This window comes from Amaranthus tricolor, chromosome 17, assembly GCF_026212465.1.
Source record: "Amaranthus tricolor cultivar Red isolate AtriRed21 chromosome 17, ASM2621246v1, whole genome shotgun sequence".
Taxonomy (NCBI): domain Eukaryota; kingdom Viridiplantae; phylum Streptophyta; class Magnoliopsida; order Caryophyllales; family Amaranthaceae; genus Amaranthus; species Amaranthus tricolor.
This window is the reverse complement of record NC_080063.1, coordinates 10,566,052-10,580,328: the sequence shown is the minus strand read 5'-3', so window position 1 is coordinate 10,580,328 and position 14,277 is coordinate 10,566,052. Positions and strand designations below refer to the sequence as shown.

General features: G+C 34.8%; 1 protein-coding gene across 2 annotated transcripts; it reads left to right on the top strand.

The window, feature by feature from the left end:
• Positions 1–360: 360 nt before the first annotated feature.
• LOC130803934 (SPX domain-containing membrane protein At4g22990-like) lies at positions 361–13,647 on the top strand. 2 transcript variants are annotated; one of them, XM_057668168.1, is made up of 11 exons: positions 361–721; positions 2,953–3,015; positions 3,801–3,921; positions 4,015–4,326; positions 4,445–4,549; positions 4,687–5,144; positions 5,269–5,561; positions 8,247–8,464; positions 9,735–9,925; positions 10,654–10,787; positions 12,252–13,635. In XM_057668168.1, exons 2-11 carry the CDS (start codon positions 2,963–2,965, stop codon positions 12,488–12,490), a joined length of 2,124 nt encoding a protein of 707 aa, XP_057524151.1. In that variant the 5' UTR covers positions 361–721; positions 2,953–2,962; the 3' UTR covers positions 12,491–13,635. The 2 variants fall into 2 exon arrangements, with proteins under 2 accessions (XP_057524151.1, XP_057524149.1); XM_057668166.1 differs by having other exon boundaries at positions 395–721; positions 3,801–4,326; positions 12,252–13,647.
• Positions 13,648–14,277: the final 630 nt, after the last annotated feature.

The window sequence follows — 14,277 nt, the reverse complement described above, 5'->3', positions numbered from 1 at the left end:
TTTAAAACCTAAAAGGCCAAATTTAAGACTTATAAGACTAACTTAAGACTTCTAAAATAATGTTTTATACACATTAAAATATTAACAACTACTTAAATTATTACGTTAAAACCACCCTTAGTCAAACAATTTTATTACCTCAATGCAATTAATCGATTTCCACATAAGTGAATTCGAGTCAAATATATATAATCATATTCTTGTTAGTGATGACAAATATATTATTTTCAATTGACTATTTTTTAAAAAAATTATTATGTATAATGTCACTTAAATAAAAATTGCAAATGATTAAATAAATTATTTTAATATTGTTTATGTGTAATTATTTCTGAAATAAAAACAGCCATAAACCAGTCCAGATCTACTGGTCCAGGCAGTGGCGGCATCTTTTTCATGATTCTATCACTTTTTATCAAATTTAATTGCATGATAAATACTCTCTCGTCTCTCCTACACTCTTACAATTTCAGCACTACTACTTTTATGATAAACAGATAAATTCATACGTGTAATTTCTAAAACCCAATCGAAAAACAAATAAAAAAATTATATACAAATACATCAATTTCACATTTATTGTTCAACTATTCAAATCATATTATGCTGTCTCTGTTCCCATCGATTTGATATTCTGCCATGATCTTAGGATTGTCGAATCCTTCATTGTTGATGGTCATCTAATCTTCTCTATTTTACTCTACCTTCTGCATCTCAAAAGGTTATTTATGGGGATTTTTTTTTTTTTTGCTTTTTTTCTTACTTATTTCGATTTATTTTGACTTTATTATTGCAACAATTTACTTTTTCTTCAATGCATGTTTAATTTTCATAATTGCATGACCAAATCGCGTCTTTTTGTTCTAATTTTCGTATTTTTAAGTATTTTGACCTTCAATTTTATGTAAATTAGTTACAATTTTTGTGGTGATTGTGAGTATTCAATTTGAATTTGTGGTTTTGGTTGTATAGAATAGTCAATTTGAGAAGCGAGTAGTTTCATTTAATGTGACACTTCAATTATTATACATATTTTCGGAATTGAATATACTTATGCTGAGTCCTGAATCCTGACTCAGCTTAATAAAGTTCTCACTTGATTGTGATAGCTTGTTTAACTAATTTTGTTAAACTTTGATTATGATCATACACAATAATTGAGTTATTGATGGTTATATAACTTACGGCAATTAATAATTTTTTTGATTGGGTTTAGTTTAGTGTTAATCATATACAGTGAAAATTATGAATTCATAATTAGTACTTTTTTTTTATGTGTTTGTAGTTTATAATTGTGTATAGCAGTTAAGAAACTGATAATGGATTCGAATAGTAGCTTACCTCACTTAATATTTTGTTTGATTCAGTTAAGGTCAGTGTTAATTAATCATATACCGTGACAATCAGTGAAACATATTTGCCAGTTAGTTCACTTTCGATTTCGCGAGTCGCTCTACCCAACATAATTCTTCACCATTTGCAAGATGATTAGCAAATCATTTGACACCGGTGATAATTCATAATCATCATGTGATTATAGTCTGTTTTTATTTGTGTAGTATAGAAATTGAGAAATTGAATATGCATTTGGATATTTGCTTGTTATATTTGATTGAAGGAAAAAAATGTGCGGGTTCGAAAATAATCTTGTTTCCGTCTAATTAAATAAATGGCTCACATGTAACAGTGTGAGGGTGAGTGTTGGAAAAATAACCCACATGTGATCTCGCGTTGAAGAATTACAAAGAAGTTGATTAACATATAAGCTTGATGGGCTTTTTTCTTATTACCAATCGGTTTCATGATGGAAACTCATCGGGCTTATGTGCAGTCAACTCTCCTCTTCTGTTGGTCTTATTGTATACAAGCCCAATGATAAATTTAATATGATATTAAAAGCCAGCGTGACAAGAGGTCACGGGTTCGAATCTCAATCGTCTCTCATTTAAAGTTGAATATTCAGGACTAAGTATAAGGTTATGGTTAAGTTGCATCCGAGCTCTCGTGTGAGGGGGCATGTTAGAGTATATAACATATCTTGAGGCCTCAACTATCAACTTAAGCTTATGGTTGAATTGATTCCTTGACAGATCGTTCGAAAAGCAAAAATCACATTGGTAGTTACGTACTTTTGTTTGGTTGGGTTATTATGGATATGGATGTTGTTTGTTGCCACTACCCAATGCCATTGAGTGACTCCCATCTAGGTAGGGTTTGAGACGGTGAATGTATGCAACCTTAGCGTTGTTAGTGATAACAAAGAGGTTGTTTTCGATTGTCTCTTGGTAGCAATTTCACGTAAATAAGTAATGCGTATAATTTAATGAGCCTTTTTAATGTGTGTTTTTCATTACGTGTGAAGTTTGAAAACTTCAGATGTTTCATCATCATATTCTTTGGAGAACAGTCAACTTTAGTTTTTGTGAAAAATGGGTAGTACTTTTCCAATGAGAAGAATGTGCTTTCGCGGTTGTGGATTGAACTTAATGTGCACATTGTCATTTCTGGATAATTTGAGTCAGATTGAAGCACATATCTGATAGACCATTTCTACAGATAATATGGGGTTTACCTCTAGTGTTATATTATAAGTTTGGCATTATTTGTCAGCTGATAGAAGATAATACTCCAATTTATTTGGTAAACGTTTACATAATGCATGGCAACTAACTTTTTAAGAAATGTCAGCTACTGGGAAAGACATGATTTAAAATGCTGAGATGAGGGATTAGTTTACACGACATTTTCTGTTTGTTTAATGAGAGTAGAGTTCTTTTTCTTAATTGGGCTCTGTGATGAAACGAGCAAGGTGTTTATGATGGGCTCTATTTCACTGCAGACACTGATTTGATCTTTACATTTGGTATACTTTGGGTGTTTTGTCAGTAGATTTGTAAGAACTGTGTTGATATTTAATTTTGACTGATCATTTATGTTGCTTTGATTTCTTAGATTATTGAGGATGGTTGCTTTTGGGAAAAAGTTGAAAGAAAGGCAACTTCAAGAATGGCAAGGGTATGTTATTATCCTAATTTATGTTGTTGTGCTTATCTGTTGCATGGAGAACATGGCTGTATTTTCTAGTCTTTTCAGATGTACTTAATGAAAATTCCACAACTCTGTTTGATCAATTACTTAAAGTGCAAGTGTAATACTTTCTATAAAAATTTCTATAGATATAGGAAAGGCTATGTAGGCAACTTCTTGGTTTGGGAAATAGAGATTTAGATTCATGCTTTTAGGATTTTTGTCAACCAGACTTGTAATTAAAATCACTAAAGCTACAGCTTATGGTGGTTTTAATGTCTACATGATGGGTTTGATGTGCATTGAATTTGCTATCTGATCAGATTGATGTAGTACTATTTCAGGCATTCTGTTAAGATTTGTAAACTAGTAAGTTATATACTTGAGCTGTGGGATGAAATTGTGATGCATATGCCTGTGCGCATACAAACTTGAGTTGGAACCAATGGTATAATGAGATAATCCTTATATGTGGGTGCTTCTGAGATACTGAGATCTAGTAAAGAATGACACTCTAATAATTATTTTTGCAATTATTTCCAAGTAATTGGTGGAATCAATAGAGGGGGATTTTTTTTACATTTCAAAACCTGTATGTACAAGATGTTTAACTATGAATGTTTGAACTTATATATATTTTATGAGTAAAGAAGATGTGTAGCTATGAATATTTGAACTTTATTTTTTTTTCAGTAAAGACAGCCATTTAGCTGCTTCTGAGTTCTGTGTAAGTAGCTATATCCTATGGTGTTTGAAAATTTGTTCTCTTTCAGCTATTATATCAACTACAAATTAATGAAAAAGAAAGTCAAACAATATGCTCAACACATAGAGAATGGAACATTGGACCGACGACAGGTTCTGAAAGACTTCTCGAGAATGCTAGATAACCAGGTAGAAAAAATGATATGGGAATGTCTAAGATTGTCTGATCATTTTCAAATTGAACGCCATCAAAATATCAAATGTTTTGATTTTTATTTTCAGATTGAAAAAATTGTCCTCTTCCTTTTGGAACAACAAGGGTTGCTTGCTGGAAGGTTGGCCAAACTTGGAGAGCAGCATAATTCTCCTGATCAACAACCAGATATAGCTAAGATATCTCAATTACGGGAAGCGTATAGAGAAGTTGGGCTGGATCTTTTAAAGCTTCTTTACTTTGTTGAGATCAATGCTATAGGTCTACGTAAGATTCTTAAGAAATTCGATAAACGATTTGGATACCATTTTACTGATTACTATGTCAAAACACGTGCCAATCATCCTTACTCCCAGCTTCAGCAAGTTTTTAAGCATGTGGTGAGTAAAGATAATCAAAGCATAACTTTTATGTTACTTCGTCTTGAAGTACACTAGCTTTTATGCTATGCGTTTTCCTCTTCCTCTTTTTTCTCATTTGTAAATGTACAATGAGCAGGGAATTGGAGCAGTTGTGGGAGCTATAACTCGCAATCTTGGAGACCTGCAGGAGCGCCAAGGAAGCTATGCATCAATCTATGATCAACCTGCTCTACCGCTTCAGGTTATTTAATGTTCTCTTTCGTGCTATTTTGTGGCTTTGATTGCTTCTTTCCATTCCTTCAATTTGATGATTGTAGGAGCCTTTGTTGGAGAATATTTCTGTAGGTTCTGATTCTCTTTTATTTTCTATTACTGCAGGACCCTGTTATTGATTCAATAAAATCAGCTGTGGATAGGTTGGGATACTCAACAAATTTTCTTCACTTCCTGGCACAACATGCACTTATTATGCAGGAAGAGATATTACCAGCTCCAACTGAAGAGCAAATTGATGACAAAAGATACAATTTCATGTCACTTATTTTGAACTTGGCGAACACATTTTTATACATGGTCAATACATATATTATTGTTCCAACTGCTGATGATTACTCCTTGAGTCTTGGAGCTGCTGCAACTGTTTGTGGTATTGTTATTGGGGCAATGGCTGTAGCACAGGTCTTTTCTTCTGTGTATTTTAGTGCTTGGTCTAACAAATCATATTTTAGACCTCTGGTTTTCAGCAGCATTATTCTTTTTGTGGGAAATGCCCTGTATGCATTGGCCTACGACTTCAACTCAATATGGATACTCTTGATTGGTCGTCTATTCTGTGGGTATGTTGAGATTGTCCCTCAATTTATTTCTTTCCATTTGCATTACCTTGAATTACTTTCTTTGTTGGATATTTGGAATAGTAATTTGGATGGTTTACCAATGTTGTATATCTATAATTTTCAGTTTGGGTTCTGCTAGAGCAGTTAATCGACGTTACATCAGTGATTGCGTGCCCCTAAAAATTCGTATGCAAGCATCTGCTGGTTTTGTCAGTGCAAGTGCTCTTGGAATGGCATGTGGTCCTGCTCTTGCTGGCCTACTTCAAACAAAATTCAAGCTTTTTAACTTGACCTTCAACCAGGACACTCTGCCCGGTTGGGTTATGGCTGTTGCCTGGCTTCTTTATTTAGTTTGGCTGTGGATTGCATTTAATGAACCTTTGCGTGAGGAAGATCATGAACAACAATCTCCCGCAGGTATGTGTAATTTAGGACTTGACAACTTAGAAAGAAAACCATTCTCTGTAAAGAATATGTTAATTGTTAATGTTCTTGTCAAACGTTTCATGTCGGGTTTGTGTTCTTGTAAATATGAATAAGGATGAAAATTCTGTTATGATCTGAGTTAGCCACAGAAATGAACAGATATGAGAGAGCAGAAAAGGATAGCCAAGGAGCAAACTGATATTAATGTCAGAATAGAATAGGTATTACAAGCTTCTCGAGAGGCTTGTCCTCTCCCAAGAGTCAAACTCATTACAATAATTCTTTGAATCTTTCTCCCATACTCTCTATTTATATACTAGTCTCCACTACTATAACAAACTCCTAAGATCCTATCAAACTCTAAGATTGTTCATAACAACTTATCAACAATGCTATATTCTGTTATAGTCTCTTGTGTTGTTTCCTTTACTAAATTGTCCAATGCCGTTTGTGTAATCTTCAACCTATGAGTGTATTTGGATTAAAGGTAATGGAGGAAAAGAAGGGGAAGGATATGGAGCGATGAGGAATCCCTTGTTTGGATAACAAAATGGAAGGGAAGGGATTTGGAGGGATAGGATGAATGTTTTTTGTTAAGGTATCAATCTTTCCTAAGTTGGAAAGATTTGAAAGGAAAACTCTTGTCTGCCTTCCTTTTCCTTCCCTTCCCTCCTAAACAAACAAGAGTTTCTTCCCTTCCATTTCTCTTCCCCTTCCTTTCCTTTCTTTTCTCTCTAATGTTGCTATCCAAACATAGTTAAAATCTTTCCACTTTAGAAAAAATTGTATTCTTAACAAAATCTGTCCACGTTTTCCCTCCAAACTTCTCCCCTCCAAATCCCTCCCCTTCCTTTTTGTTATCCAAACAATGATCCTGCATCCTTTCAAATCCCTCTCCTTCTTTTCCCTCCATTTATCTCTATCTAAACATACTGTATGTGTTTCACTACTGGCCTCCCAAAGTTCCACCATGTCCTAAAGATGGGTGAATTTTAGCTTGGACTTCAACTGTATGTTATGATCTGAGTTAGCCATAGAAACGAACAGATATGAAAGACAGATCAGGATAGCGGAGGGTAATTAAATCAATATAAATGGCAGAATTCAAAACATATTACAAGATATTCGGGAGGCTCGAGTCCCAAGAATCTAAACTCATTACACCTAATGCTCTAATTCTTTCTCCCATTCTCTTTTATTCATATTCTAGGCTTCTAGTCTACACTACTATAACAAACTCCTAGGACCTACCAAACTCTAAGATTGTTCAACAACTTATTAACAATGCTATTATTTTGTATTCTCTTATGTTGTTCCTTTACTAAATTTCTCTATGGCCTTTGTGTAATCTTCATGGAAGGCTTAACCCGTGTAACAAAATTTTTGGCCCAAACTCAGTACAGTTATTAAATGGATTGAAAATCTGTTGACTTAACCTAACCAGTCTAATAGATGGTTTACCAGGGTAACCTTTTACCTACGTAGATATTTTACACTAATACATTAAGTTTAAATGTAAGAAGTCAAAAGCACAGCCAAAAAGGGAAAATTCTTCAAAATTCAAATATTGAAGTATCAGAATCATTAAAAATTTCATTAAAACATGTCATTGGAAACAACAACTTTAAGTTTTCAAGGGTACACCACTGAAAGCGTGTCATCATATACATCAATTAGAATGTCATCAAAATAAAAAGTTGGTTAATTGGGTCGGCTTAGTGTTATGAATGTATTGTATCTTTCCAACTTTTCACTTTTAGGTTTTTTATGTTACTTATAGATTATGCGTGACCATTAAATAATATAGGTTGGCCAATTGGTTTGGCTTAGCATAATATCATTCAACCCTTTTAATTGTGTTAATCATGAATTCATGATGGGCTTGGTCTGAAAATTTTTTACCTGAACCTATTCCGTTTGTTAAATGGGTTGTTTGAGCCAACCTAATTAGTTTCGTGTCATTAAACCTTGACCCTAATCTTCTTATTTCATGTCGGTTTCGTTGTGCACACGTATCAGGTCAAATTTTGACAGCACTAGTTAAAGTAAAATGCATGATATCTGTGTACTGCTGAATTGCAATTGTCTATGAGTGCATTGAGCCGTGTTGTTTTTGATGATGCTCAATAATTTTTTGTCTTGATTTCTGCGTTCTGCTGTCAAATGTGGTGACCCTAATGGTTTAGGAACTTTTGAAAACCCTATAATCTTTACTAATGCAGTTTGTTTCTCATTAATTTAGTTGGAAAATTTTCCATAATTAGAGGGTGATCTATTGATCTTTACAGTATAATAAACCTTATTAGGTGCTACTGACAAGTTTATTTTCGCCCATTGAGCTCTTATCTGTTTATATTGGCTAATATATGCCTATTATGTACAGCTCGAAAAAGCTAGTTAGGAACATAGCAGAATTGCTTGATGATTGCCATGTTATGCCGACTGGATTCATATTCAATGTTTTCTTATTATGGGAATATTCTTGTTAGAGAGTGAAGTCTTTTGTTTCTTTGAGCTGGAGATTTCGTTTATTAATCTATTCCTCACTTTGAAAGACAATTTAGAGTTGTTAGTTGGCCTTTTGTTTTTCTTGATGACTCTTTAATGGGAAACACTGTACATTTCTGTCATTAAAGAAGTCTGAATGCTGATCAGATATGCCAATTTCTTTGACAGAAACGAAACAAAATGATGTGATGGAGAGGGGTGTTAAGCAACCCTTGCTTTTAACATCAGAGCAAAACGAGAGAAGTTCAGAAATTAAGGAACAACATGATGATGATGATGATGATGGTGATACAGAGTATGACGGGAGTGAAGAAGCTCCTGAAGAATCCCGCAAACCAGTCACCTCAATTGCATCCGCCTACAATCTGCTCACGCCTTCAGTTAAGGTATGATAAAAAAATTGGCTATGAATGATGCCACCGGAACTTATAGGCCTTTTCCATGCTTCAGTCCTTAGACTCTGCGTTAAATATGATACTGCAAGTTGATGAAACATTACTTTGTCGTAGATGACCTGAATCTTGACAGCATGCCATTAATAAAATGCTAAGCGGCTCTGACTAGACGGGGTTGGGGTGGTCGGATGTATGCATGCTTACCCGATTTCCGATTGACCCTTGCCAGCAAACTTCACATAACTTCACATAAATAAGAAGCGCAAATGATTTAATAAGCCATTTTAGTTTCGTCCATAATTATTCATAACCAAAGAACTATAAATGTGTGGCTCCATCAAGAATGGATATTGACTTGGCTCCTTAAATGTTCCCTAATTTACATGCTATAATGATGGTAAATCTATTGAATTGATAGATGACAACTCACATGACAAGTGCACCATACTTTGACCTGTAATTCTAATGTTATATTGTTAGCTAATTACTTTAAAAACATGATTGTTTACTCTGTTCAAATGTATAGTTCACACTTCTCCATTTGAGCCAAATTATTTTCAAAACAAGCGAGGTCTTATTTTATGAAAAGATATTCTTTTTCAGATTCAGGATTTACTATTCTTCTCTCATGTATATTCCTCCTTCAACCAGAAACAATTGATAAAATGAATAACTTATCTCCTAAACACTGTGCCTTTATAAGTGTTAGTAACTAAATTGGAATGAGAGGATACTTTCTGAGGCATGTAGCAAGAAGTATCTTATCAGTTGCACTTTCTCGAGTTTCCGCTCATTTATGAAGCTCTTTCTTTTTATACATGTTCCTTTCACATTAGGGACAGTTATTTAGAACAGATAGCAATTAGACAAGTTTGTTGAATACTTGGCTTCCGGTCAGGATTCCTTTTTCTTCTTTGAGAACAAGTCAACAACTATTAAATTTATATTTGTGCCAGTGATCAATATCTAGGGTGCGCCAGAATCTTCAGCTTTAGAATTGGTGTGTTTGCTTTTTGTTTGTATTATGGTGGAGCATTTTGGTATATACTGGGTTTTCTCTAAAAAAGAAGGATTACTTGTCATTGTTAAAAATCAGTGTTAGATGTGTTTGAGGAAGTAGAAGTGGTAGCTACCATATCTAATGCAAACTTTCAGACTTGTATATGTGAACCATGGAAGAAGTATATTGAAATTGCAAACCAACAATCTGCTCCAGATCTTCTCTATTACAACATTGAATTTCCCTTTCTGGTGTTTGCAGGTCCAATTATTGATCTATTTCATGCTCAAGTATGCAATGGAAATCTTACTCTCGGAATCTAGCGTAGTTACGACGTACTACTTTGGTTGGTCAACCAGCACAGTGTCTATTTTTCTTGCTTGCCTTGGCCTGACAGTGCTTCCTGTGAATATTGTTGTTGGGAGCTATATCAGCAATATGTTTCAGGAGAGGTAACTTTTTTGATTTCACTTAATTTTATTAGAACATTCATTATGAATTTATGTGCATAAACACATATTTTCTCAACAAATCATTCTGGTATCTGTTTTCCTAATCCAACTTTTAAGATGTTGATGGTATTTAAATTTGTTGCTTTCCTTAGCAAAATGGTCACAGAATTTGATGCTTTTAGAAAATGGGATTACGTAGATAATCTGAAGATGTAAAATGACTAATTAATACATGTAGAATTTTAATAAATTTTGCTGTAGGATTAATTGTTAATAATAATATCATTTAATTGTAACTAATCATCACAGATGCATGTCCATTCTCGATGGAGCCAATGATTTTTAGTTCTTGGGTTTCGAACCATAGTGTAAAATATCACCCACATCATCGTATCACGATCATATTGCAAAAGATTTTAAGCTTATTGCATCGGAAATATAGGTTGAGACAACCATGAAATCATCTGCATTAACCACAAAAACCTTTTCGCGACCATTGATGTGACTGCAACCAGAGCTGCAATTTTGCAGCATGTTTTCGATTATAATGGATGATATCAAAATAACTCACTAAATGATGCGCACTTCTTATGTATATGATATCAAAATAACCGAGACCAAAACCTTATTTTAGCACTATACTTACAGCTGCTGCTGAAGCATATTGTTTTATAGATTAGTTTATTGTATACTCTGTCTTGTATTTAATTCCAGTGTTTCGGTCGCAGGCAAATTCTATTAGCATCTGAGATTGTGGTTTGCATTGGTATTCTGATGAGCTTCAATTTTTTTGTTCCATATACTGTCCTGCAATATGTCTGTTCAGGCCTGATCATGTTCGTGGCTGCCGAAGTTCTTGAAGGTAAGATTTCCTTGCAGTTCTCTGAAATATGCACTTATTTATTGAATGGTTTCCTGTATCTGATGCATAATTTAGTGGCAACTCATCTCTGAATTGGCTTAGAAGTTGAAACAGACTGAAGGGTTATTGGCAATTCTTTTGATAATTCATTTGTTTTGTGGCTGAGGGATGAACCTTTGGAATAGTCGTTTAACAGTTTAGTAGCTGTGATTTACCTATCTTCATCCCACTCCCCTAAACCTTTCTATGTTATTTGTATGAAGAATTCGGGAGATTAGTGTATGTTTGGGAATTGAGATGCACTTAAAAGTATTATTGATCTTGGAGTGCTGCGTTCAGTACTGAACATGCAATATTCAGCATAAAACTATTAAAACTCTGAATGGGAAAACATTGTATGCTTTTTGTCTGCTAAATTTGGCTTGGAATGAATAACCAAAATCATTTGGCAGCTTTTGACACTTGACGGTCATACATTTGTTTGGAATCCGGAAGTTTATGAGACAGAAACAATTCAATTTGAACAGAAAACAAGGGACCTATCAAATGATTATTGCATTGAGTCCAACAATGAAAACTAGCTCTACGTTTTCACTTATGGCTGGTTACCGATTATTTTTTGTTGGCCAACTTTAAAGTCCTTTTTTGGGTGATCAAGAGATTATTTTACTGGTCACCATTTAGACACTAAATTTGGATCTGCAGATATTGGTCATTGCTATTTTGTTGAGAGGTTTGAGTGGGTAGTTTTGCTCTTACACTCTGGTTAGATTATAATTTAGGAGGGAAAGGAACGGAAGAGAAGTGGAAGAGAGGGAAGAGAAGTGGAAGAGAGGGAAGGGAAGGAAATTGTTGGGGTTTCCCTTGTTTGTTTAGGAGGGGAAGGAAGGAGAGGAAGAGAACGGTCATATTCTTTCCAAATCTTTCCACATTTGGAGAGACCGGATTATTAACAAAATTAAGGGACTTCAACCCTTCAAATCCCTCCTCATTTTATCCTTCCAAATTCCTTCCCTTCCTTTCCCTCCGATTCCGCCAACCCAAACAATGTGTCAAGTAATGGTGTCTTTTCTCCTGCTGATTTTGAACGGGTTTTCATGAATTGATTTTTTACACTGTCAGAGTAATGATGAGTAGTAGGAGTCCAATAATGATGAAGGGTCTGTTAAATGAGGATGTGCTACTTCATCCCAAGTCCTAACTACAAGTTGGTTTCTATAAAGAGGGGAGGGTTATACAAGATAAATTCTTACAAGCTATGGTGGATGTATGGCTGAACCCACCTAAACGTTTTTAACGCATACAAGTTTACTCAGTTATCCAAAGTTGCTATAATCATTTAGTTTTATGTGTTTAAGTTTGCAAGGTACATGCAGCCTTCTCCCCTGCAATACTTTCATGTGTAAATTTCTATTTCCAGTTCATCTCTATCGAACTATAATAACTTATAATCTCACCATTTAGGGGTAAATCTGTCGCTCCTCTCTCGGGTAATGTCATCAAGGCTCTCACGTGGAACATATAATGGTGGCTTACTTTCAACGGAAGCTGGTACTCTGGCAAGAGTGGTCGCAGATGCAACAATCACCCTGATCGGGCTCCTGGGTCAACGTAATCTCCTGAATTTGACTCTTGTTCCTTCGTTTCTCATTTGCGTAGGCTCCATAATTGCTACATGCTATACCTACAACTCTCTTTACTGATTGAACTCTGGTACAATGATTATTTCAATCCTGGTGCATCCATCCAGTTCTCAAATTTTGGTTGTTTTTTGTTGTTATTTAATTTTCAATTCTTGAATATTGCTGTATATTTTAGGAAAATATAGGCTTATTTGTTGCTTTGCCCTCAGTTGCACCTCTATAGTTACATTTGAGTTGGTTTGCAGTGGGCAGCTTAAATAATGTATCTAAATGTGTTGCTAATATCTGCTCGATTCTTGACCAGCTTTCATGAATTTTCTACCCACCAAAATGGTTAAATAAGCATACATTTATGAATGTACTTCCTCCGCTTTGTTGCGTTTGTTACATTTTATCTTCCTATGCGAGATTTTGAGGAGAAATGCAGCAAATTTAGTATACATCTTTACTTAAAACAACCGAAGATAAGTTGAACCAAACTCCACATTTTTAGAAAAATGATCCAAAAAGATTTTGTTATGTTCCTTGCCAAACCCAAACTGATTCGTCGGTCATCGGAACCTTAATTCTATTTCTTCAACCGAAAAGGATAAAATCCTACATCAAGTAAAACCAGAACACTCCATCCATTACCCACTGACAGCAATATCGGTTTGCTCTATATTTTCAACTGAGAAATTAGGCCTAAGCATGATCTATCCCGACTACCAATGATAACCCGAACCCAATAGACACTTGACTTGAACTTCAATCAACACTGAACCTATACCATTTGGGTCACTCAAATGACTGATCACATATCGACCCACATTTAACCAATCCAAATCATGCATGACCCTGTATCGCGACACATTCGAACAACACTTGCTCGAAGTAGAACCATTTATCTGATTGAACACCTCTAGCCTCTATTGAGCGGTTGTCATGGGGGCTGAGTTAAGTTTGGATTTTGTGTTGAGCTTTGTTTTTATACCAAAACAAGTGAGTTTGGATTTTCTTGTTGAGCTTTATTTTCATACCAAACCATGGTGGAAGGAGCAACAATTATTCTTTATAAACTGCAACGCCCCTGGAGTATTGTTCTAACAATTTTCATACAATGCATGATTATGATGGGTGAGTCTAACCCTGTCACTTATGAAACTTTTGTGCGTGATCAATGTCCCAAATTAAAAGGCTCACTACACTTACATAGAAGTATCTCTTATGTGCCAATCGTCAGTGGTAGCTTAAATCACTGATCTCCTACCACGTCCAACAAATACCTTCTACATAGCCAATGTTAAACTCTTACTTTCAACAACATTTATTAAAATTATAAAAAAAAAAAAAAAAAAAAAAAGCTCCTTCTTTTGTTTGGTTGAACATGCAAAGATCCTTAGTTGGTGTCAAACCCTACAAAAAGAAAACATTCCAAGAAAAAAAGAAACTAATAAAATGAAAAGAATATGACAAAGCATATACCTCTACCAAATTTGTCACAGCACATTTCCATTATCTAAAGGATGGCATCTTCCTTGAATTGTGCTAGCTTAATTTTGTTCTCCATATCTCTTTTCCCTATCAAGGCCATGAACCAATGAGCTGAATAATCGATTAGTTGCCACACTTTTTCACTTAAAGAGGTCAAGAGAAATATGTAATGTCGCCCAACAATGGGTAAGGATTAGTTAATTAGATGGAAATCTGAAATCTCCTTAGTCCTTTTCACGAGGTTTCAAATTTGAATTAAGGGAGAGACATTTGACTTATTTATTGGTCCCTTAGGCCAATCCTCTTGGAAAGATTGAAAATGCCACCTCCTTATGTTGAATCGGTCAGCTTTCGACTAAACACAATCTGAAGAA

Coding starts and splice junctions, on each gene's coding strand:
- LOC130803934 (XM_057668166.1), top strand. CDS start 2,963: ATGGTTGCTTTTGGGAAAAAGTTGAAAGAAAGGCAACTTCAAGAATGG. Junction 8,465..9,734: donor TGCTCACGCCTTCAGTTAAG/GTATGATAAAAA, acceptor TGGTGTTTGCAG/GTCCAATTATTGATCTATTT. Junction 10,788..12,251: donor GGCTGCCGAAGTTCTTGAAG/GTAAGATTTCCT, acceptor CTCACCATTTAG/GGGTAAATCTGTCGCTCCTC.